A 24,825-nucleotide genomic window follows, 5' to 3' on the forward strand; every position below is an offset into this window, starting at 1 on the left:
ATTATTTATGGCCTTCAAATCTTGTACAAACCTGTAAGAGCCATCTGGTTTCTTGACAGGATTGATAGGTGTGTTGTAAGGAGAAACAGTCTCTTCTAAAATACCTGTTTCTAAAAATCTTTCTACTAGAGGAGCAATACCTTCCTCCTTTTCTGGCGTTAATTTGTATTGCCTCTGTTTGTAGGGCAATGCCCCTTCCTTGAGTGTGACTCTGTATGGTGTACATGAAATTAGTCCTACATCTATGGAGTTTGTGGCCCAGACTAGATGTGTATCAGGAGGGGGTGTAATGTGTGAGGGATGGCTCTCATCATTGAAATAGGCGGGTATAATGGGTACTTTGAAGGATCTGGCAACAATTCCTCCTTCTGTTGTTACTCTCAGAAAAATCCCTAAGATTCCCATAAGATCTCTCCCTCTCTCTCGAGAATGGGTCTGTACTTCCCATGGCCTCTGTCCAACCAGCCATACAATCCACCCACCCAGGGATTTATTAAGTAATAATCTGTCCCACATACTCTGGCCACATAATCCTTACAATTTTATCTCTTTTCCGTGGGACCTGGTGGGTAACTACCTCCTTGACCCATATTGATACAGTGGATAAGATTATCTTACCTTATAATCTTATTTTGTTCCACACAACAAATTATCTTCAATGTGACAGAAAAGCAAAAAATAGATAAACCAGAATCTGCTCCACAAACTTATTAACCTTTTGATAACTTCCCAAAAGTTATCTCTTCACTGTTCTCCCTAAGAACAGTTTCTTTTATGTTCTACCCACCCTCTGCCCTCCACAGCTTTTTTGGGCTGTCCTGTACAATCAGCATTTTCACCAGCTGACCATGTTGCTGATCAGAGACCGCTTTGGCTCTAATCAATTCTATAGTTTAAGAAACCGGAAGTTATGAGCATTTCATCACTTGCATCCGGTGAAATCACTTGGTTTCACCGGATATAAACCACGCCATTTTTAAATTGGGAAAGCATCTGATCACACTGATCTTGGTGAAAAAAAAATTAAAGCACCTCTGTCCCCCCATGTTTGTGCACAAAGGTGAACACAAGTATCGGTCCCGTGTTGGTATGTAAACGGTGCCATGCATATGAGGTATTGGCACAAATGTCAGATCGAGGGCATTCATTCTAGCACTAGACCTCCTGTGTAAAACTAAAGTGGTAACCTGTAAAGGCTTTTAAACATCACCTATGGATATTAAAAATGTATGTAGCAGTCATATCTTGTAAAAATGTATGTCGCCCTTGCACGGGACATGCGCAGTTTTAAAGCATGTCATACTTGGTATCTATTTACTCACCGTAACATCATCTTTTATATTTTACCAAACAATTACCCAACATATTGCGTTTTTTGTGCATTAAAATTCCAAAAAGTGTATTATCTCCAAAAATATTTGTGTTAGAAAAATCGCTGCAAAAAGTACTGTGTTGCATAAAAAATTGCAACACCCACCATTTTATTCTCTAGGGCTTCTGCTTTAAAAAAATGTATAATGTCTGGGGGTTTAAAGTAATTTTCTAGCAAAAAATAATTTTTTTTTTTTATGTGAACAAAAAGTGTCAGAAAAGGCTTGGTCTTCAAGTGGTTAGAAGAGTGGGTGATGCGTGGCAGAAGCTTTTAATGTTAGGCATAAAATGCCTGGATAGCACAACCCTCCCCCTCCGAATGACCCTTTTTAAAAAGTAGACACAAAAAGAAAACTTTACTTTTTTCTTTTTTTTTTTTTTTTTTTTTTTATACACAAAGTTGTTGCCTAAATAATATTTTGCTCACATGCCATGGGTATTTGTGGAATTACTTCCCAAATTACTTTCTACCTCTACTGAGTATATGTGAGACTTTTTAGCAGTCTAGCCACGTACAGGACCTCAAAATCCAATCAGCACCTGCAGGCTTTTAAAGGGCTTTATTTCTGCATTACACTTCCCGACTACCTATCACAGAAATGCCAGAATAGTAGAACACCCCCCCTTCCCCCAAATGCCTGCTTTTTGGAAGGTAGACACTCCACAGTATTTCCTGAGAGGCATGATGTTTATTTTGAAATGTCATTTGTTGCCACAAGTGTTTGGAAAATGAAGAAAGAAAACGAAAATTTCTTTTTTCTTTTTTTTTTTTCTTTTTTTCTTTTTCAAAACCTTGTGACAAAAAATTAGCTCTGAAAAATACTTTGGGGTGTCTACTTTTCCAAAAAGGGGTTTGGGGGGGGTTGCTATCCTGGCATTTCAGAGCCTCTGAAACTGTGACAAGCGGTGAGGAAGTGAAATGAGGAAAATGGCGCACCTCAAAAGGTCATTGGATTTTGGGCTCTTGTATGTAAGTTCCCAAAAAGTCTCCATGTGGTATCCTCATACTTAGGAGAAGTAGCAGAATGTGTTTTGGGGTGTAATTCCACATATACCCATGGCCTGTGTGGATAGTATATATTTTTGTGACAACTTTGTGTAAAATACAAAATACTTTTTTTTTTTTAATTGTAATTTTCAAAAACATTCAATCTCCCATTTATTTAACATGCCTCTCAGCATACAGTTTAAGGTGTATAGTTTCTGAAAATTGGTTATTTGAGGGTTGTTTGTACTGCCCTGGCATTTTGGCACCTCAAGAAATGTGATGGGCAATCAAAGTAAAAGCTGCGTAAATTCCAGTATTCCAGTTATAGACGCTATAACTTTCACACAAACCAGTTAATATACACTTATTGGGATTTTTTTTTTTTTTACTAATGACATGTAGCAGAATACATTTTGGCCAACATTCATGGCAAAATTTTAGTTTATTGGATATTTTTGATAAAGTAGAATATATTGGGTTTTTTTTTTTTCAAACTTTTTGGAATTTTTTCATATATATTGCAAAAAAAATTAAAAAACCCAGTGGTGATCAAATACCACCAAAAGAAATCTGTTTCTGTGAAAATTATATACATTTTGTTTGGGTGCAGTGTTGCATGACCATGCAATTACCAGTTAAGGAAGCTCCGTGCCGAATAGCAAAAATATGCCCTGGTCAGGAACTGGGTAAAACCTTCCAGAGTGGTTAAAGTACTTTCAAACAACATTCCTCATATCATCGAATGTACTGATGAAAATATTTGTATGAATGTTCTAGGGTATGGCCAGCCTTTACCCTTTTTTGTAACCACTTATTGCTGAGGCTTTTTCTAATTTTAATTTAAACTTCTCATAAAATAAGAGTGCCTTTCTACAAGATTATTGTGCTAAAAAAACACTTTAAAAGTCTGTTTTCTATTTTCATTAACTGTTTTGCAGGGTGGGAAGTTGCTGGAGATTATATTTACACTTCTGCTGCATCTTCAGATAATGATTACATGGTACTTAGATTGAACATACCTGGCTTCAGGTAATAATCCAAGCAATTTGTGAACATAGCAGCTTAATATTTAATTGTCTAAATGTCTAATTGCTTTCCCTTTTTGTCCCAGCAGTGTAACAGATGACGGCAATAACAAAGTGGCTCATATTACATTTGTGTTTGATCTTAAATGTGCTGTCAGATGCCAGCTCTTTTTCATGGTGGTAAGTAGGAGTGTATTTAGTCACAAGCTAAGAATACATTATTGCTTTCTTTTTCATCTGTATATAAACTTTGGTCTGGTTTTTTCCTAATTTTAAAAAAATCTTTGATTCATTAATTAAGCATGTAATACACCCATGACACAGAATACACTGAGCATTATGCATTTACAGTCAGACTGCAGCTAAAGCTGTTTACTTTCAGACTGTTTCTCTTTGGAGGTGGCTATCTGAGTTAGACTTCAAAATCTAGCAGCTCATGTTGAGCTGGGGTGACTTCCTTCAGTCTCCTCCTCATTCAATACAAAACAGCCAAAGGAAAGTCTGGGAGGGCTTGTGAATAAAGAAGGTTATGTTTTACGCAAGATAAACCTCAATAAAATCTGAAATAATTCAGTCCTGATTACGTGCATGTTCAAATTGGTCATTTACTAAATGTTAAATTTCTAATATTTACCTATACAGTTGTCTTAATTGAACTTTTTGTGTGATTATTTTCAGGCTGTAAATTCAGACATGAGCTCATTGGTAGAAAGCTGGACAGGTTCTAGAGAAAAACAGTCCTATTCATATCGTGTAGAGAGGAATGTTAATACCACTTTTACGTGGGCATTCCAAAGGACAAGTGATCAGTCAGATGGGGTAAGTAATAATAAACAGTAATTCATCTGCATGTCTTTTTTTGTATATTATGCTGTCTTGCATTGTTACCACATTATATTTTATAATGCTGTCAGATTTGTTTAACTTGGTATACATTTAATTAGCCTTACGTATGCAATGGTGGGCACCTCCAGGGGTCTGCATGACAGCGCTGATCTGCTCTGGGCACCCAAAACACTGTATACTCTGCAATAAACGGGTTTCTTGGTTGCTACTGTGTTCCTGACATCCACCAGCTCATATACAGTTAGGTCCATATATTCCTGAACACAGGCACAATTTTCATACTTTTGGATCTGTATGCCACCAGAATAAAGTAAAATGAATAGGCATACCCCTGAAGACGTGCATGTGCACGAAACACGTTGGTGGAGCCTACGTGCTGATGTCACGCCGCCGTGTCTGCAATCTGGAATGGTGGCCATTTTGATAAGTGATTATATGCATGTTTACATTTCTTCCACGTGGAATGTTTTTATTTGCCTTTTAATAAATACTACACTATGAATCGCTTTCTGGGCTCTGTGTGGTGAGCTTCTTCTCTAGGAAGTCTTTCGGGCTAAGGTCTCTGAATAGTGAATTTGATTGACTGTCGATTACTGCTACTATACCAGTAGTGTTCTGGTGAGTATGTAGTGGTGGCGGAGTGTTTACTGGATCCTCAAGCACTGTGTGGAATTGGACACTTTGCTGTTGTGTCTTGCAGTATCACTGATACAGTTTTCACACTGGACGGACTACATTTATTCGTCATTTCACCGGATTATATGTTTGCATTTGTTTTGCACTAATTTGTAATATAATTTTTTAGCACTGCACTTTATGCACATATGTCATTTTGCGATTTATTGTCACTATCTCTTGTGCTAGCTGCTTCTTGATACATATAGCACTTGCCATTTACTATTTAGACATTTATATAATTGCATTGTTTTAAAAACCCATATTTTATTCATTTTCATGAACTTACAAAAATGCATTCTACATTTACCTCCACTGCAAATCCACCCAATTAAAATCCAGTGTTAGAAGTTAGGTGCCAATGACTAAAACTTCCTTATGGAATATGCAGGTGGAACCCTTCTTATTTAAAACTCCGATTATATAGAGTCTGGTGTTCCCTGTGCTCTTTACATATGTGAGATGTACATGTGTGTGGTATCATACTACTAAGATACAGAGCTCTCTTAGGCCCTCAGAAAGAAAGTTGTGGGTGCCTATGAGCTTGGCAAGGGATTTAAAAAGATTAATTTGAAATCAATTGTTCCACTGTATGGGAAATAGTCTACAAATGGTGTAGATTTTAAACTGCTAATTCATCCAGGAATGGCCAGCCCAGCAAATTCAGCCCAAGAGCTGACCAATTTGATGCTAAAGGAATTCTCTAAACACACCAACATTTCAACACGAAGTGTTCAGATAACCCTTGCAAAAGTTGGGATTAAAGTGCATGCGTCTATATTTAGAAAGAGATGGCACCAATTCAACCTGCATGAAAGCTGTTAAGAAAAAGCATTTGCTGTCCAAAAAAAAGTTAGAGCAAGATTACAGTTTGTAATTTAACATATAGACAAAGACCATGCTTTTTGGAGTAGTGTGCTGAAGACTAATGAATCAAAGATAGAGTTGTTTGGTCACAGTAATTGTATACATGTTTGACCGAAGACAGAATTTGAAGAGAAGATCTTCATAACAACTGGGAAGCATAGTGGTGGAAATGTTATGGTTTGGGGTTGCGTTACTTCCCCAGAGCCTGGGCAGCTCACAGTCATTCAGGTTAATTTACTAAAATCAAATAGGCTGTTCATTTTGCAAGGGAATTTTCCTTATGCAAATAATGTGTACTGCCCAGGCTAGAGGTACTTGTCCGTGAACCAACCGCTGAGTGCTGACCAGGAATGGAGCGCGTCTACGCTCCAAACTTAGTGTAGCAAAGGAAGTGTCCCTGAGGCTGCACATGAACAGACCTGTGTAGAATGGTGAAGGTGAATGACAGCCCCAGCCTGGGTTCCAGCCAGGTCACACCCCCAACACATTTTTGCTCCACCCCTCAGAGCTTATTCATAGGGATGAGAGTTCGAAGCAGTAGGGAGGAGAGATTTTATAGAATCGTCATTAGGAACTAAACAAGAAGATCACAAGGAGAAGAGAGAAGACCGTGACTAATGTTTAATCTGCTGGATAAGTAATTTTGAGTGTGTTGTAAGGGTTTTCCATCATTCTGTAAGACATTCGATGTGCCCGGCAGGACTTCATCTGCCGCAGGAGCTCTTCTTCGGCTTTGTCAAGGTAGCAGGACTGTTGGACAATATGCAGTTCTGTTTTGCACCTTAGCCTCGGAATTGGCATGGAATAATGAGGCCCTCTCTGCAACCTTCTGGCAGGGTCTAGCAGACCGTATTAAGGACGAACTAGCTGGAAGAATCATACCCACCTCCCTGGATGACTTGATTGCTCTTAGCATCCAGATCGAAATCCGCTTCCAAGAGTAAGATTTGGAAATGGTTCATACACGTCGCCCTCCAGTGGGTTCTTTTGCTCCTGTTTTCCAGAAAGTCCCTGATCAACTTACCTCTGCAACTGTACCGATGTCTGAAGAGCCCATGCAGTTAGGCCGAACACACCTTACTCCACAAGAGCGATCGCGTCACCTAAGATTTGGTCTATGCCTTTACTGTGGGGCTGAAGGTCATCTAATTAAGTCTTGTTCTGTCCGCCCACCTCACACTGTACCCGTGGCTGAGGCCACCACCTCTCCGATGCAACCTCAACATTGCCAGACTTTACAAGATGTTTCTTGTAGTAAGGCCTACTTCTATTGCGGGCCCCCTTCTGGTGCTGTCCACCTCTAGTTCCTTACCCTCTTTGCTGCCCAAACCTTCGGTCCCTTTACATATGTTGCAGCTCAGAGCTCCTATGTCGCTACCTTCTGGGTGGGTGGAGGTCCCAACATCTGTGACCTCTGTACCATCTGAGTTCCCAGATTCATGTGCCCTGCATGCTGAGACCCCAAAACTCCCTTCATCTGCTTTGGACCCAGCTGTGGTTTCCACATTAGTAGCTACTGTACCCTCTGTCCCCTGTCCTGCACCCCTACACCCTACAGTGCCTTCTGTCCCCTGTCCTGCCCCCATACACCCTACTGGGCCCTGGTTATTGGTGTCTGCTCTAGCCCAGTTTCCTATCATATGTTCTCCTATTCTTACTCCTTCTGAGGCAAATTTTTCCTAGAGCTTACATCTGTCAGCTTCTAAATACAAAGTAGCTGCAGATTGTCATCACCGGGTGAGTCCCAAATATTTCCCGGGTGACAAGGTTTGGCTCTCTACCAAGAGTGTCAGTCTTCGGGTACCCTTTATGAAATTTGTTCCTCCGTTCATTGGTCCCCTTACCATCCTTTGCCAGTTCAATCCTGTTGCTTTAAAACTCTGCCTTCCTTCACATCTGAGAATCCCTAATGTTTTCCATGTTTCTCTCCTGAGACCGTATATCATCAACAGATTTTCCCGTCCTCATCATCATTCTTCCCCAATAGCAAGTACTTCGGATCAGTGTGAAGACAAACAAATCTTGGATTCTAAATTCATCAGAGGGAAGCTCTTGTATCTAATTGACTGGAAGGGATATGGTCCTGAGGAGAGGTGTTGGATTCCTTCTACTGATGTTTCCGCACCCCGTCTGGTGGAATTTTTTAATCAGAAGTTTCCCCTTAAGCCTGGCCCTAAAAAAGTGGGGAGACCTCGTGGGGGGGGGGGGGTACTGTCACAAGTTAGCTTGCAGCCTCTTGTGTGTTTTTTCTTACCTTCTTGCTGCTCTTGATTCCTTCACATGTGTGTTTGTCTGTGCTAACCTGTGGGCGTCGTCTGCTATTCCCTGGGTTTTATGTCCTTCCCTTTCATCACTTCCTTGGCCTCCTCCTAGCTGGCTTGTCTATTTAAGACATGCTCAGTCTGTCCCATTCTGCCTGAGCATCTTCATGTTGTTGGAGCTCCCGTGTGGTCTCTCTGTGAATCCTGTATTGTCTATCTGTGTACCAACCCCAGCTTCGTTCCTGACCTTGCTAGTTTTCCGCCTGTCCTGATCTCGGATTGCCCATTGGATTCCCTGTGTCTTCTCCCTTTCACCCTGCTCCCACTAGCGGTCTCCTCCACCTCAGCTGGGTGTACCTGGGGGCCACGACCTGGTCCCAGCCTGCTGCAAGTCCATCCCCACCATCAGGGGCCCTGGTGAACAAGCAGGCTGGGGCTTAGATTCCATGCCCTGGGGAACCCCAAGCTGTGGATCTATAGAGCTCACTACCTTGACACAGATCAGTGTGCTTGGCCTTGGTCCTACGCCATGGTGCGGAGACCTTAGGTGGTGGGGCTCAGGAGGGTATCCCTACAGGCTAAGACCTGCAGGAGTGCCCAGCAAAGTCTAGGGTATAGGGCTGCTCTGACAGTCCAGTTAGTGAATTCAAGTCATCTGTGGGGCCCCCCAGTCCCATTCTTCCTTTGTTTCCTCTGAAGACCATCACTCTTGCACAATCTCTAAAGGCCCGAACTCTGCCAATAGCCTGGGTGACTCCCAATCTATTCCCCCACCACTGACACTGTCCGCTGGCTCACCTGAGGACTGGGCATCCTTGCAGCTAGGCTCCTTCCAAATAGAACAGTCAGGGCTGGTGGGCAAGGCCGGCTGATCCAGGGTATTGGCTGGTTCTATCAGGGCAGCACTTGTGGGCACTGGCCCTCCATCAACCCTCCTCCGCTGCAAGGGTCTGCCATAGGTGCAGGGGAGTCCCGGGACTCAAACCTGTTCTGTAGCCCAGGCACCGAACTACCTCCAGCTTTCTGATTTTGATGCTCTGGCTTATCCGTACATAGCCCCATCAGCAGATACACAACGTATGTGCAAGGCACCAGATCTCCGGGCATGAGCTGATTGAGCGGGATTTCATAGTGCCCGCACATGACCAAGGCTTTGACCAGGGAGGTGGGTCTCCTGCACTCAGGGCAAATCAAGCAAAGGCCCTCTGACCAGTCCCAGGTCAAACCATCCACAATTTCCCAGGCGGATGCCCCTGTCCACCAGAATGATCTCCGGCATGAAGACTTTCAGGAACACTTGTAATAGGCCCTCCATCTTTCTCCTCTCTTGCTCTCTCTCCACATGTTGGGTGTAGAGGGAAGTTTTTAGGGCAGGCGTATGGGAGTGAATGTGGCAGTGGCCACGACCCTCCTCGTGACTCCTTGGCACCAGCCAGTCTGCCGGGCGGGAATCTTCCCACGCTTGCGTTAACCCCTGATGTTCCAGGCAGGAGCAAACTGACTGCGCTAGCAGGAACTGTAGTGATGATCTGCAGTGGTTATTAAGAGCACCCCCCCCCCCCTGGTGAACAAATAAAGTCTCTGGACCCAGCTAGATTAAAGTGGCCAGGCATTTGTAAGCCACTGGGTAGCAGGCCATTCCGGTTGCCCTGGACAACAAGAAGCATGGACATGTAGTAAATACTGATATTTGCAGGCAATAATGAGCTTGGCAGAACAAAGTCTTGTTGTAGCTACCTGTTGAGCAGCAAAAAGACTTGAGAACACTGATGGGCTGTTCTGGTTGCTCCGTACAATGGCAAGCAGAATGGCCGTAGTGGCAGGCACTTTGCTGATTATAGCAGGTACATTTAGGGCATAATCTTTTGTTATGGCCACCTGTAGAGCAGCAAAAAGACATTTGCAACTTGATGGGCTGTTCTGGTTCCTCCGGGCAAGGGTGATAGCTACAGCAAAGCATATTGTTCTGACAGGAACAGTTGAATAGAAAATAGTCCTTTTCACCAGTCACCTATAGAGCAGCACTGAGACCTTTAAATAAGCCTGCATGGCTGCAATGTATGACAGCACTAGTCAATATTACTTTCTATGCTTGTTAGTTGCTAGGATTAATGGCAGGCAGGTTGCTATAGGAAAATCCCGGACAAACCCCCACATGTAGCACTACCCCCTTAGGAGTCGCTATAGTCCAGCACATCCAGGCAACACGCATCTTCACAAAGACTTGCATCCAGAGTCAGAAATCAGTCCTTGAGCTTTTGGTTTTGTAATTTTATTTAGAGGATTTGAACTGGGATAGGGTTAGGGGTGTACAGGAAGGGAAACTGATGAACTGAGGATAACTGCATGGAACTATTCACAAGCATTCACTGCAACACAGTCTCTGTTGGAGAGCTAGTCAGCGTCCATAATCTACCATCCCAGACCCTAGATGAACTCTTCTTCTTCACCCAGCAATTTGGAGGTATCCCTGAACAGGGAATCCAGTTCCTGTCACTTTAAGAGATGGACAGTCACTGGCAGGTGCCAAATTGGGGGGGGGGGGGGATCTTTCAAAAACTCTGATAGCTTTAAGGGAAAAATGGCCTGGCCACCTGAGTTTAAATGTGGAAATCTGGGAAAGGATGAAACATTAGTGACCAGCTTCTTCTTGTGATCTTCTTGCTTAGTTCCTAATTGCATAACAGCCGATGATGCTATAAAATCTCTCCTGCTTGGAACTCCCATCTGTAGCAAACTTGCTCATCAGAGTTGGATGCGGCGTTCCCCTTTTTTTGTTAGACGTATGCCTCAATCCTTTATTCTCCTTCCCCCTCCCTTCCTGAGAGGCACAGGGACAGATGTGTAAGTGTTAAAAGTTGCCCACAGGCTGGAGCAGCAGGGGGCCCAGCGCTACAAAGCCCCCCCATGGAGGCAGAGCCTCTCCATCTAAGTTCTTTTCCCGGACTTGAAAGAAGTTGGAACCTCATAAACCCTACCAGCCAGGTGACAGAAAGTAAATGAACATTCCTCAGGTCAGCTGTCACCTATGTTTCATATCATGGATTATGAAGCTGTCAGTTTTAATGCAGAGCCCACCCGAGGATCCCGCCCAAAACAGGGTATTGGCCAGTATTCAGAGCCACCCCCCCCCCCAAGGGGGACTTTAAAAGACAGGCTGGCAAGCCTAAAAAGTGAAGCTAAAGAGACCTTCTAATTTTAACATCGTAACAGCAGGAGATCAAAGACCCTTTCCGCTCTGAAACTTGGATCTGCTTACCTTAAGGCTTAACATGGCAAGTAACTTAACCTTTTAACTACTTCCTGTTATCTCTTTGCTGTGCTGGGGCTGTTTCCTATTTTTTATATATAAATATATATCTTAGTTTCCTTTTTTTTGTAAATATTTTATTGCACCTGTTTGACTCTTTTAGTAATAAATCTTTCTTTCTGAAAGTGTTAAACTGTTTCTAAGCGCTTACTTGCAATTCACGAATTCCTGCCTTTTGAAGAAACGCTACTGTGTTTGTTTAATCCTCTGCCCAATCGGCCTGCGGTGACCATATTGGACAGGCGACTTTTCAACCATTACAGTGTATATTGGATAAAGAGATTTTCCCCTTTCTCTGTACAAAAAGGGGTGGTGGCAGTAAAGGGTTAGTTGCGTAATTAACCCGACCCAGTAACAAGCGCATTCAGGCTGCCGGTGCGTCGATTGCGTTCCATTAGCTGGACAATCGTTGTGCAGGGCGCAGCTGGGTGTGGCATTGTTACGCACGTCACATCGCAGTTTTAGATCGGCCGGTCCTTTGGTCACGAGTTTGGTGAGAAGGTCTGGGGTCTGACGCCTCGGGCGTGACGTATTATTGTTGGTCACGGTCGTGCGATTGTCGCATGTTGAGGGTGGCGATCGGGCGACCATGACACCATCCCCATGACTAGCCTCCAAGGGGCAGAGGGAAACATGTCTGGGGCGTGGCCTGACTGGAACCTAGGGTTAGGCTGCCATTTACCTCCTCTACATGGGTCTGTGTGGCATAGAGACATTTCCTTTACTACAGGAATTTTCCTTTAGCTTAAGAGGTAAAGACTTAATGACTTCCATCACCCAATTACGTGCAAGAAAAACTGCTATTTGTTTCACTGCATTCACTAAGCTAAGTGAAAATTCCCTTGCAAAGTGAACAACCTATTTGCCTTTAGTAAATCAACCTCGTTAAGTCAACTGCTTCTACATTCTGCATCATATCAAAGTGTGCTTGATGATGATTTGAGGCCAGCAGTACAAAAGTTGAACCAGAAATGAGTCTTTCAAGAAGATAATGATCTTAAACACTCTAGAAAATCCACCAAATAATGGCTCAAAAGGAAGAAGAAGCTTACGGACTGCTCCAGAACTGAAGACCTGATTTGTTTCCCATTTTGCAGGTGATTAAAGTGTGTAGTGTTCCTGTTCCATCACTGCTGCTGGTTTCGTTCCAGCATCCTGGTTTTAGCTATGATGCATTCTCCTTGTCTGTCTACCTGCAAGGTGATTGATGTAGCCAGTCTCTGGATGGAGACCAAACCTGATTTAAGCCAGCCAACCCTGCAGTCTCATGCTGCTTATAGAGTGTGTAATAGTGCTCAAGCTCCCTGTCTGTCTGTCCTGCTCTGCTGTTTGGATTCCCCTGTTTATGACCTTTGATCAGATATTGACTATTCTCTGAACTCCGACTGCCTTTTGACTACGTATTGGACCCGGACTACTCTGAACCTTGCCTACCTTGTACCTGGACTTTCATTGAACCATGCTGCCTGTCTGTCAACCACAAGTACCTGTTTGCTGTGCTCAGTTCGTGCCTACCCCAGCATGGTTGCCAAGCAGTATAGCATTGTGTACAAGTCCTGGGAGCCAATAAGTACCTATAGGCCTGCTTGCCTTATGGGAAAGGGGGCTGCTATAGGTGAAGAACACAGAAGCTAGTTATAGTGTCTGACCACCTGTGTTAGGGCTATGCGTGACAGTAGAGAATTTTGAAACAGGCAGTTCCTTCATTTGTTTATTTAAAAACACAAACCTCTTGCAACTGAAGGAATTTTGAGTAGATGTCAGGTACTAATGGGCAGTTATACAAAACTCCTACAAGAAATAAATTCTGCTACAGAGGGCAATGTCATTTTTGAGTGTACCCAGTATAGAAAAATGTCAATTGATATTTTTGTTGAAATGTTTGAAAAGTCAAATTGTTATTCAAGAATATCAACTTTATCTGTAGGCACGGCCGGTGCTAGACTATATTGCGCCCTAGGCAAGACCAGCTACTTGTGCCCCTTCTCCCCCCCATACATTTTTTTTTTTAAACCGTAGAAAATGTTAAATCAACAAAACATGAAACTGCTAAATTTCTTTTAATTTGCAAAAATAAGTACTATAAGATGCCACCAGCACCAAAATCGGTGTCATGGATGGACTGTGGCTGGCAGTGGCAGGGTGACAGTTGCAGTGAGTGGAGGATGATGGTGTAGCAATTGTACGTACAGAGATGGATGCGAACCTCCATTTTGCCAAAGGCCCTCCATCTTGTATCATTTCTACTCCAAATCAGCTTTCCCCCTCCCTCTCTGTTGAGTGACTGAGTGACACGAGGTCCCTGCGTGCTGGGTTCAGAAGTGCACAGGCAATCAGGCACAGCGGGGCAGCTTCATGGTTATAAATTCCAAATTAGCTGGTGCCCGGGTGTCAATCTGAGATAATCGTAAAGCCATAAACCAGTCCTTCACTGGGCTTCAAACGCATTCCAGATAGCCATAAAACAGACATCACATTTAAAACCCACTTTCCCATATAATATCATATCTTGAGATAGGAAATAATTACCAGGAAACCAAGCATATATTTAGATAGCTCAGTTTAATGCGATAAATTAGAAATATCCTATGAGCCACTATAAATATTTGTTCTAGAATAAGTTCGCTAGCACCTAGCTATATTCTCATTAAATATACAAACGTTCGCAAAAAAATTGAAAAGTAGTGCCGCGCCCTTATGTAAACACCGTGAATAAATAAATAAAATCAATTTATAATAAATAATATTCAATGATCTATAAATAATTTCCCCTTAGTTACTCCAGATTAAAAAATTTTTTTTTTAAATAATCTAAAAAATAGTTGATATTAATTAATAAAATAAATAAATAAGTAAATAAATTTAGAAAGAATAATTCATAAATATTCAATAAAATTGAAAGAATAATTAAATAAATAAATTTAGAAAAAGTAATTCATAAATGTCCAATAAAAATTGAAAATCCCTTCATATATCAAATCCCATCTAAGTAGACTGCAAATGGACTGTTCACATGGTTTCCAAAATGACACCTCTCAAGATGAAATGAGTTACTTGGTGTTCTTCTATTAGTAGAAGACTGAATGTTTCTCCTCTTTTGCTCCTACTGATCTGCCGTGAATAGATCCTGGACTAGATCTTCCCTCCAAGGGTTGTTATTTATTTTCTCCCTGTTGCTCAGCGTATTGCCAGAAAAAAACAAGAAAGAAATAGTGCCTTATCCTTGATAAGCATAGAAATTTATTAGTGCCAATTGCGCACTTACTAAATAAAAGCCAACAAAGCGCTTTTGATATAAAATCTGTATCCAGCCTGAGTGGCGTGTGGGCTCACACTGCCTATACTCGCCGTGCATCGGAGCCCGGGTACGTGGGGACGTTGGTGCCCCTTCCCAACGCGTTGCGCCACAGGGTCACGTGGCTTCGTCCGGGGGATATAATTGGATGAACACCATGTATTGACTCCCTTTATAGTCGTCGGCGCCATTTTCTTGTAGCCCTTATGTGTAATACTAATAGATATTGGTAGTTTACTATTGACAATTTAATGAGGATAATCAACTATTATTCCTTATTTCTAATTTATATATTCATACCCGCACTCTACGGCTTTTAAGGCAGTGTGTGTTTACACCTCGCTATATAATCTTTAAAAATTATAAATATACAATACCTGCACTTTTTCTATAAATAATTATATAAAATGCAGTTTATATATTAGATTAATATGATCAAATAATATAATCAAATTAATTATACAAATAAATAAATACTAATACAAATGAAAAAATTATACATACTAATAAAATTTAAATAAAGTTAAAATAAGATATAAAAATAAAATCAAAATAAAATAAAATTAGAAAATAAAATAAAATAAAATTAGAAAATAAAAAATAAGAATAATAATTAAAATAAAATTAAAAATAAGACTAGAAATAAAATAAAATAGAAATAAAAATAAAATAGAAATAATAATAAATTTTAAAAATAAATATTTATTATGGGAAAAAAAATTATTAAAAATTTTAAAATTTCATATAATCTCCACACACATCTAATTCAATATTTACCCCTGATATCTTAGTGTTAAATGTAAGTAGACTATTATCTCACTGATATTCCTACAATAATGTAGTATTGGTCACTAATGAAACAAGAGAGATCAAATTCTTTATTTAGGCCTGTAGGGGCCAAACTATTCATCTCATATATCCAATATGATTCTTTTTTACTAATCTCTCTAACTGTGTTATCTCCTCTCCAGTACTTAATATGTTTTTGTATACCCAAAATTCCAATCCTATAGCTTGTTGCTGATGAAATTGTCGAAAATGTATTGGAACATTGTTGAATTTATACCCCTTATTAATGTTAGCAACATGTTCTTTTATACGTTCTTTTAATGTTCTTTTTGTTCTGCCAATGTAGATTTTGTTACAAGGACACTTAAGAGCGTAAATCACTCCTTTCGTATCGCAGGAAATAAATTGTTTAATTTTATATATATTTCCATTGGTAGGATTTTGAAATTCTGACCTACATTTTGGGTTATTTTTGGTTCTTAGGCAGCTATAGCATCTGCCACATTTATAAAAACCTATTCCTTGAAAGAAAGTGACATTAGTTTTATTGCTAGGCAGATTTATAATGTTCTTAACCACTTTATCCCTTATGTTAGGGGCTTTCTTATATATAAATTGCGGTTTAGTAGGAATAATATCTATTAGATCTGTCTAATTTTAGTACATCCCAATGTTTCATGATGATCTGCTGAATATCTCTATATTGCCTACTATATGGCATAATCATAGCTACATTATTGTTATCCTCTTTACTTAATTTATTTTTTGTCGTGGATTCTAGTAGATGTTTCTATCGAGTATTTCTATCTGTTTTCTGGTTTGTTCTATATTCTTTTTCTTGTACCCTTTATCTATGAATCTTTTTACTAAAATATTGCTTTGTTCTATATAGTCTTCCGTGTGTGTGCAATTTTGTCTTAGTATTGGAAATTGGCCCTTAGGGATATTTCTGATCCAAGGTTTATGATGACAGCTTTTAGTTGATATATACGCATTCCTATCTGTTTTTTTGAAATATTTTTTAGTAAATATATTCGTCCCATCTTTGATTAACCATAGGTCCAAAAAATTTACTTCTGTATTGCTAATATTCCAACTAAGCATGATATTTCTGTCATTGGTATTTAAATCTATATAGAAGTCTATTAGAGATTTTTCTTCACCGTTCCTTATCACTACTATATCATCTATGAACCTCTGGTATAATATCAACTCTTGTCTCTGGTTCTGATATATGGCTGACTCCTCCCATTGTGCCATATATAAATTTGCTACACTGGGAGCAAAGCGAGCTCCCATAGCAACTCCCCTTATTTGTAGGTAATGGGTATTCTGGTACCAGAAGTAATTGTGGTCTAAGCAAAACGTGACACATTTTAATAGGAATTTCTGTTGTTTTTTATACAAAGTAGAATATTTCTTCAAAGCCCATTTAACTGATTGTATCGCACCTTCATGGTCTATGATTTTATACAGTGATGATACGTCAGCTGCGCTTAATAATGTATCTTCTTTAATGTGAAAATCTTGTGTTCGTTTAATAATATGCCTTGTGTCTTTCAAATACGCCTTGGTTTGTATCACTAAGGGTTGGAGATATTGGTCAATATACTCCCCTAATCTAGATGTAAGCGAGTCTATACCATTGACTATGGGACGTATAGGGGGATTCATAGGATTTTTATGTAATTTGGGTACTGCATATATAACTGGTAACTTGCATGTAGACGGTACTAGATATTTTGCCTCTTTGTCATTCAAAATGTTTTTATGATTGCCATAATTAATTAACTTGATCAATTCTTTTTTATATCTCTGTGTGGGATCACTTGTTAATGCTTGATATGTGTTGGTATCTTGTAACATATTATTCATGGAATTGTCATAAAATTCTTTTGAAAGGATTGCTGTACCTCCTCCCTTATCCGCAGGTCTAATTACAATATTTTTTCTCTCATTTAGACTTTTGATCCCTTTTTTTAAAAACGGGTCTTCTTTGTATTGTCGTATATGTAATTCTTCCAAATCTTTAGTTACTAATTTTTTTAAAGTATTAATATATGTATTGTCTACATTTTTGGGGTAGAATGTTGATTTATTATAGAGATTACTATGTTGTATTGTGGTGGAATGAATCTTGGTTACACTAGAAGTTTTAGCAAAATACTTTTTGAAAGTTTAATTTTCTAACTAGCTTGTGTAGACTTACATAGGTTTCAAATTTATTTAACCCTTTATTTGGAGCAAATTTGAGTCCATGGTCAAGTGCATGTATTTCTTCTGGCTTCAAGGGAATCTCACTTAAAGATTCCTTCTCCTTTTAATTTCTTCTTTTTTTGTTTGCGTTTTCTTCCTCCTCTGTTCCCTCTCTTTCTTCGTTCTCTCTGTTGTGTAAATTGTCTGCTATGGGATTCTGATTCCATTCTAAAAAAGGATTGGGTAATGGTGTATATGAATCTTCTGATTCTAAAGGTGAATATTGATTGTGTGTAGGTATCTGGTACACTTGGGGTGAATTCCTTTTTGTGTACGTACTCGTGTATTGATATTCATTGGTGAATTCCGGTGTGTAATGATTTCTATACTCATTTCCATACTGATTTCTGTAATCGTTGTACTGTGGTATTTATGGTCTACCTTGTGTAGGATGGTATTGAGATCCTCTATTATGATTACCTCTATTTCTATTTTTGTAATATGGCCTACCTCTAAATTGCATATATGGAGGTGGATTTCTATTGTGATAAGAGTGACTGTTAAAATCATTCCATCTATGGTCCTCTCTGTTGATATGGAGATTTGGTTTTGTTATAGTGATGATATGGTGGGGGTGGGTGATCATTGTGTTGTGTGGATGTTTTATTAGAAAATCCTTTGTGTGAATGATTGTTCTGTGCTTTAGGTGTAGTTTTTTTTAAAAACTATAGATTTTTTCATTAGAGGGGGTTTAGTTGTTTCTACTTGTTTGATCGGAGTGTTCTCTGTAGATTTTAATTCATTACTGTTGGTATTTTGCCATTTATAAATTTGTTTTAGATTGAATTCTTGTACCACTTTCTCATATTTTTTCTTTTTCTTATTTTTAATTTCTAAATCCTTGTTTTTAACAATTTTATTCAATTCGGTCATACATTTAATGAATTCTGGATGATCTTTGTGTAGTTCCACTTTCTCTTTGAGATCTTTCAGGGCTACTTCAATTTTCCTCATCTTTCTTTGTTTCCTTTTTATTAAAAATATTAGCAGTTCCATACTTTTTTCACTAAAAACGTTGAACCATTCTGAAATATCCTCCTCTTCAAGTAGTCCATCTGCTATGGGTAAATCCCATCGAAGTTTTTTTAGGGATAATTCTCTCTTTGAGATATTTTTCTAAGGTGGTTAAATCCCACCATGTATTCAACTTTTTTTCCATGATGTGAGTAGTTTTTCTAAATAAATTGTGTATGTTAGTATCTATTTTTTCCTCTTTAGAAAAAATATTATCCAAATCGATATTTCTATCTTCCAGAAAGGAAAAAACCTCCATAGAGTCTTCTAATAGGTGAATGAGTGTACAAGAGATAAATTAGAAATATCCTATGAGCCCCTATAAATATTTGTTCTAGAATAAGTTTGCTAGCACCTAGCTATATTCTCATTAAATATACAAACGTTAGCAAAAAAAATTGAAAAGTAGTGCCGCGCCCTTATGTAAACACCGTGAATAAATAAATAAAATCAATTTATAATAAATAATATTCAATGATCTATAAATAATTTCCCCTTAGTTACTCCAGATAAAAAAAAAAAAAATGTTAAATAAATAATCTAAAAAATAGTTGATATTAATTAATAAAATAAATAAATAAATAAATTTAGAAAGAATAATTCATAAATATTCAATAAAATTGAAAGAATAAATAAATAAATTTAGATCCTGGACTAGATCTTCCCTCAAAGGGTTGTTATTTATTTTCTCCCTGTTGCTCAGCGTATTGCCAGAAAAAAACAAGAAAGAAATAGTGCCTTATCCTTGATAAGCATAGAAATTTATTAGTGCCAATTGCGCACTTACTAAATAAAAGCTAACAAAGCGTTTTTGATATAAAATCTGTATCCAGCCTGAGCGGCGTGTGGGCTATACTCGCCGTGCATCGGAGTCCGGGTACGTGGTGACGTCGGTGCCCCTCCCCAACGCGTTGCGCCACAGGGTCACGTGGCTTCGTTCGGGGATATAATTGGATGAACACCATGTATTGACTCCCTTTATAGTCGCCGGCGCCATTTTCTTGTAGCCCTTATGTGTAATACTAATAGATAATGGTAGTTTACTATTGACAATTTAATGAGGATAATCAACTATTAATACCTTATTTCTAATTTGTATATTCATACCCGCACTCTACGGCTTTTAAGGCAGTGTGTGTTTACACCTCGCTATATAATCTTTAAAAATTTAAAATATATACAACACCTGGACTTTTTCTATAAATAATTATATAAAATGCAGTTTATATATTAGATTAATATGATCAAATAATATAATCAAATTAATTATACAAATAAATAAATACTAATACAAATGAAAAAATTATAAATACTAATAAAATTAAAATAAAGTTAAAAATAAGATATAAAAATAAAATCAAAATAAAATAAAATTCGAAAATAAAAAATAAAAATAATGAAAATAAAATTAAAAATAAGACTAGAAATAAAATAAAATAGAAATAAAATTGAAATAATAATAAATTTTAAAAATAAATATTTATTATGGGAAAAAAAAAAAATATTTACCAGGAAACCAAGCATATATTTAGATAGCTCAGTTTAATGCGAGTTGTGTGATATCTTACACCCCTGGATTACATATACCCGAGAGCAGAAAACGTTATCTCCTTAACCGTCCCAAACAGATATGTCAAATCTGGTATCTGGACATTCAGAATATCATTCTGCAGATTATCCTACCCGTGGATAGAATGTTACATGTACCTAGGGAAGGTTATTGCCCATGGTATAACTTGCGAGGGATTTCATCATAGCCGGAGTTCCCCGCCTACAGCACCCCTCCCCAAATGAGGCAATTGGTTCTCTGCTGTAAGGAGACACCCTGCTGAGTTCCTAGAAAAAGGCTGTTATGCTTGGAGCAGTAAGTTGAAGAATTCTCCCTTCTAACATTGGAACCAATTTGGGAGACAGTACCATTTTGCTCTGAAACTAGATCTGCTTAACCCAGGACTTTTGGCAAGTACTCTACCTCTCTAAACTTCTTTCTGTTATCTCTTTGCTGTGTTATTGCTCTTTGTATGTATGTATGTATGTATATATATATATATATATATATATATATATATATATATATATATATATTTATATTGGCTACATCTTTTTCTGTAAATTATTGTTATTGCACCCTTTTGACCTTTTTAGTAATAAATCCTATTATCTGAAAAGAGTTGAACGGTTTCTAAAGCTCTTTAAGGCAAATTAAGAATCCCTGTCTCTGAAGAGCACTACTGTGTGTTTTTAACCCTCTGTATATCTCTGCCTGCGGTGACAGTGTGTATACAGACGATTATTCAAACATCTTAGTGTTATTGCTAATATTGGTGAATTTCCTCCTTTTCTCTACAAAAAGGCAGTGGTGGCAGTGTGAAGGATTAATTGCAAAATTAACCTGAGCCAGTAACAATCGCTCTCAGGCTGCAGGTACATAGATTGTGGTCCATTAGCTGGAAAATCTGTGTGCAGAGTGCAGCTGAGCGTGGTATTGTTGCACACGTGACAGCGCTGTTTTAGATTGGCTAGTTCTTCGGTCACGAGTTGGTGAGAAGGGCTGGGGGTCTGACGCCACGACCGTCACAGATGGATCGACGCTGACAGATCCCAGACTGGAATTCCCCAGGTAATGAGGGTAGATAAAACACTGTGACAGTAGGCAGCCCTAGCCCCCCTACACACAGAGAGAACACCTTAACTGAGTGATCCCACAGAGATCTGACCCAATACAACACACCACCAACAATACTGACACAGATCAGCAGGCACTAGAAGAGCAGGCTGTGGAATCATGATGATGTCATCACTCACTGAGACATTGCACATGTGGTGGATGGTTGGCTGGGTCACACTCACACAGACACGAGACATCAGAGTCAGACATTACCTTCCTCTGCAAGCAAAGCTCTGCCTCCACTGATGAATGAGAAGAGAAGGGCTGGAACTCCACAGTGATCAGCAGCCGCCAGTCAGCATGCAGTCAGGGACGGAGTCTAAGAGGAACACTGGAAGGAGTGACAGCTCAGCTGCTACACTACCCCAGACACCCGGCATCATCTTCTGTCCTTTCTGCCTGTCCTCTGCCACCCCTCCTCTCAGCTGAAGGATCATTCATGACGTGGCTGTGTCCCACAGAGAGACAGAACTGGCCTGTGCTGTGCTGTGGCCAGGCACCTCTAGGTGGCAGTGCTCCCTAGGCAGCTGCCTAGTTTGCCTAGTGGAAGCACCGTCTGTAGTCTGTAGGCATTGTTTGAATAAAGATCCAATATTTGCCTGTTAAAATACCTAGTTGTTCACATGCCTGTACATAAGGGCAGCCAAATTTACCAACTGCATGAGAAGTCTCTGCCTCCTAATGATCCTCTTACCGAACTGTTAGTTCAGTATGTAATAAGGTAAAACTCCTACAATGCCCTTAGTGGTTGGCTTTGCCTAAACTGTGAGATTCACGAGAAGTGTGATATTTGATGATAGATCCACTTTGAGTCATCAGGAAAAAAAGACTATTGATGCTATAAGGCTTATTGGCTACAATACCCAAATGTGGGTAAGCTTAATGCTTTATTCAAAAACTTCTGAATAGTAACTCTAGTAGATAACTATGTAATAATAGCACCTAAGTTACTCTTCCTAAGCCAAAGAATACGTCAGTAACTACGTGTTAAAGATACAGGGAAAATGCATGATTTAAAAGGGGTTAAAAGGGGTTAATTATATCTAGGTGTAGTTAAGTATATCCACATGGTCTAAGGAGTCATTTGCATCACACACTACAAAACTACATACAGTACTAGTACTTCCAGAGGAAAGGGCAGATCCAGGGGCGGACTGACAACTCATGGGGCCCCCAGGCAATAGGGGATCATGGGGCCCCTGTGTCCTTGCCCAAACTCAAAAAAGCCTATGAAAAAGGTACCAGGGGCATCTCATGGGCCCCCCTACTGACCCCGGGCCCTCGGGCAGTGCCCGAGCTTCCAAATGGTCAGTCTGCCCCTGGGCAGATCAGTGAGTGGAATAGCTAATAGTGACAGGCACCAGCTTGTAAGTATGGATCTCTAGAATGTCTCTAATTTCACCAGCTAATTATCATAGGCCATTTTTCTGTCATCAGTAAGAATGATTTTCATCAAGAATTTGATGTAATATTAACAACCATAGTAACAGATATAATGAAAATGTGATTGATGTTCGATGGTGTTGTAGTATATTGACATTTTCCTACCCAGTATGAAGCTTTTTAATATTGTATATCCAGCCGTTGTCCAGTCCACAGTACCCGAAATAGAGTGCACAATTTGAAAGCAATCACAGTACATATATGTAAGCATCCAGCATCACATTTTAAAACCATTTGTAGTAATAATTGACTAGTAACATTTTTGTGTTTATTTAGGGTCGGAAATATACTGCAGATATTGGAAAAATATATTCCATCAATGTTACTTATGCTAAGGATGGCGTTGCATCTTGGTGTCGGCCATGTGCCCAGAACAAGGATTCCCAATGCATCTCCTGTCCCCCTGGGCATTACATTGACAAGAGGACCAGCAACTGCATCTCATGCCCAACTAACACTTATCAGCAATCAAATTTGCCTTTTGGAGAGGAAACGTGTACACAATGTGGACCTGGAACAAAAAGCAATGATGTAAGGGAAAATACATACATTATGAAACTGTTTGCCAGTGGAATGTAAAATTTGTAAATACTTATTATGTTCTTATTCAACAGGGAAACATTTTGAGAGAGATTTCTACAGATCTGTGAAATCTCAGATACAGTATACATTTTTATTATACACCGCTCAAAAAATTAAAGGAACACTTTGAAAACACAACAGATCTCAATGGGGAAAAAATATCATGCTGGATATCTATACTGATATGGACTGGGTAATGTGGTAGGAACGTAAAGGATGCCCCATGGTTGGATGGAAATGAAAATTATCAACCTAGAGAGGACAGAAATCCGACACCCAGAAAATCAAAGTGAAAAAATGATACATCAGGCTTGTCCATTTTGCTGAAATTTCATTGCAGAAACTCAAAATGGTACTTAATAGTATTACTTGTATGACCCCCATGTGCTTGTATGCAGGCCTGACAATGTCAGGGCATACTCCTAATGAGATGATGGATGGTGTCCTGGGGCATCACTGAGCTCCTGGACAGTCTGAGCTGCAACCTGGTGGCATTGGGTGGACCGAAATATGATATCCCAGAGGTGTTCTGTTGGATTTAGGTCAAGCGAGCGTGGGGGCCATTCAATAGTATCAATTCCTTCATCTGCATGTATACTCTCGCCACATGAGGCCAGGCATTGTTGTGCACTAGGAGCAACCCAGGACACACTGCACCAGCATAGGGTCTGACAATGGGTCCAAGGATTTCAACCCAATACCTAATGGCAGTCAGGGTGCCATTGTCTAGCCCAGGGGTGGGCAAACTTTTTGACTTGAGGGCCGCAATGGGTTCATATTTTGGACCCGGGGGCCGGACCAAGAGTAGATGAATGATGTGTATGTGTCATCCATAGTAAGTATTAGAGATGAGCGAATCGAACCTGGCGAAGTGGAATTCGTTTCGAATATCAGGAAAAATTTGATTCGCATCGAATCCGAATTTTAGCAAACTTCGGGTGCACGAATCGAATTTTTCCCGATCAGCCGGCAAAAGTGTCACTGCAGAGAGCTCCGCTATTTCTGACAGTTCTGACAGTTCATTTACAGCGGTTGAAACATTGTATCTATTTGTTTCCATTTAGGATACAGATGTTTTTATTCGGAAATAAATAGATACAATGCTTCAACCGCTGTAAATGTGAAGGAACTGTCAGAGAACTGTCAGAAATAGCGGAGCTCTCTGCAGATACACTTTTTGCTGTACTTTAATTCTTCTTCTTTTCATTCTTCTTCTTCTTCTTTTCATTCTTCTTTTCATTCTTCTTCTTCTTCTTTTCATTCTTCTTCTTCTTTTCATTCTTCTTCTTCTTCTTTTCATTCTTCTTTTCATTCTTCTTCTTTTCATTCTTCTTCTTTTCATTCTTCTTCTTTTCATTCTTCTTCTTCTTCTTTTCATTCTTCTTTTCATTCTTCTTTTCATTCTTCTTCTTCTTCTTTTCATTCTTCTTCTTCT

At 39.5% G+C, this 24,825-nt stretch overlaps 1 protein-coding gene across 1 annotated transcript in view; it reads left to right on the top strand.

Annotated features, from left to right (window-relative positions):
- The window catches only part of LOC149440260 (endosome/lysosome-associated apoptosis and autophagy regulator 1-like), a gene marked incomplete at its 5' end in the record, with an annotated part of 41,028 nt that extends 17,570 nt beyond the window's left edge, over window positions 1-23,458 (top strand). Inside the window, 5 exons of the mRNA XM_089658847.1 lie at window positions 3,298-3,388; window positions 3,471-3,564; window positions 4,063-4,203; window positions 23,085-23,339; window positions 23,423-23,458. Of these exons, the coding sequence (XP_089514973.1) occupies window positions 3,298-3,388; window positions 3,471-3,564; window positions 4,063-4,203; window positions 23,085-23,339; window positions 23,423-23,458 (617 nt within the window). The remainder of the gene's footprint in view (window positions 1-3,297; window positions 3,389-3,470; window positions 3,565-4,062; window positions 4,204-23,084; window positions 23,340-23,422) is intronic.
- Between the last annotated feature and the right edge of the window lie 1,367 nt (window positions 23,459-24,825).

This window comes from Staurois parvus, unplaced genomic scaffold (genome assembly GCF_062004578.1).
Source record: "Staurois parvus isolate SC_StPar_1 unplaced genomic scaffold, SC_StPar_1.0 ptg001100l, whole genome shotgun sequence".
NCBI classification, from domain to species: Eukaryota; Metazoa; Chordata; class Amphibia; order Anura; family Ranidae; genus Staurois; species Staurois parvus.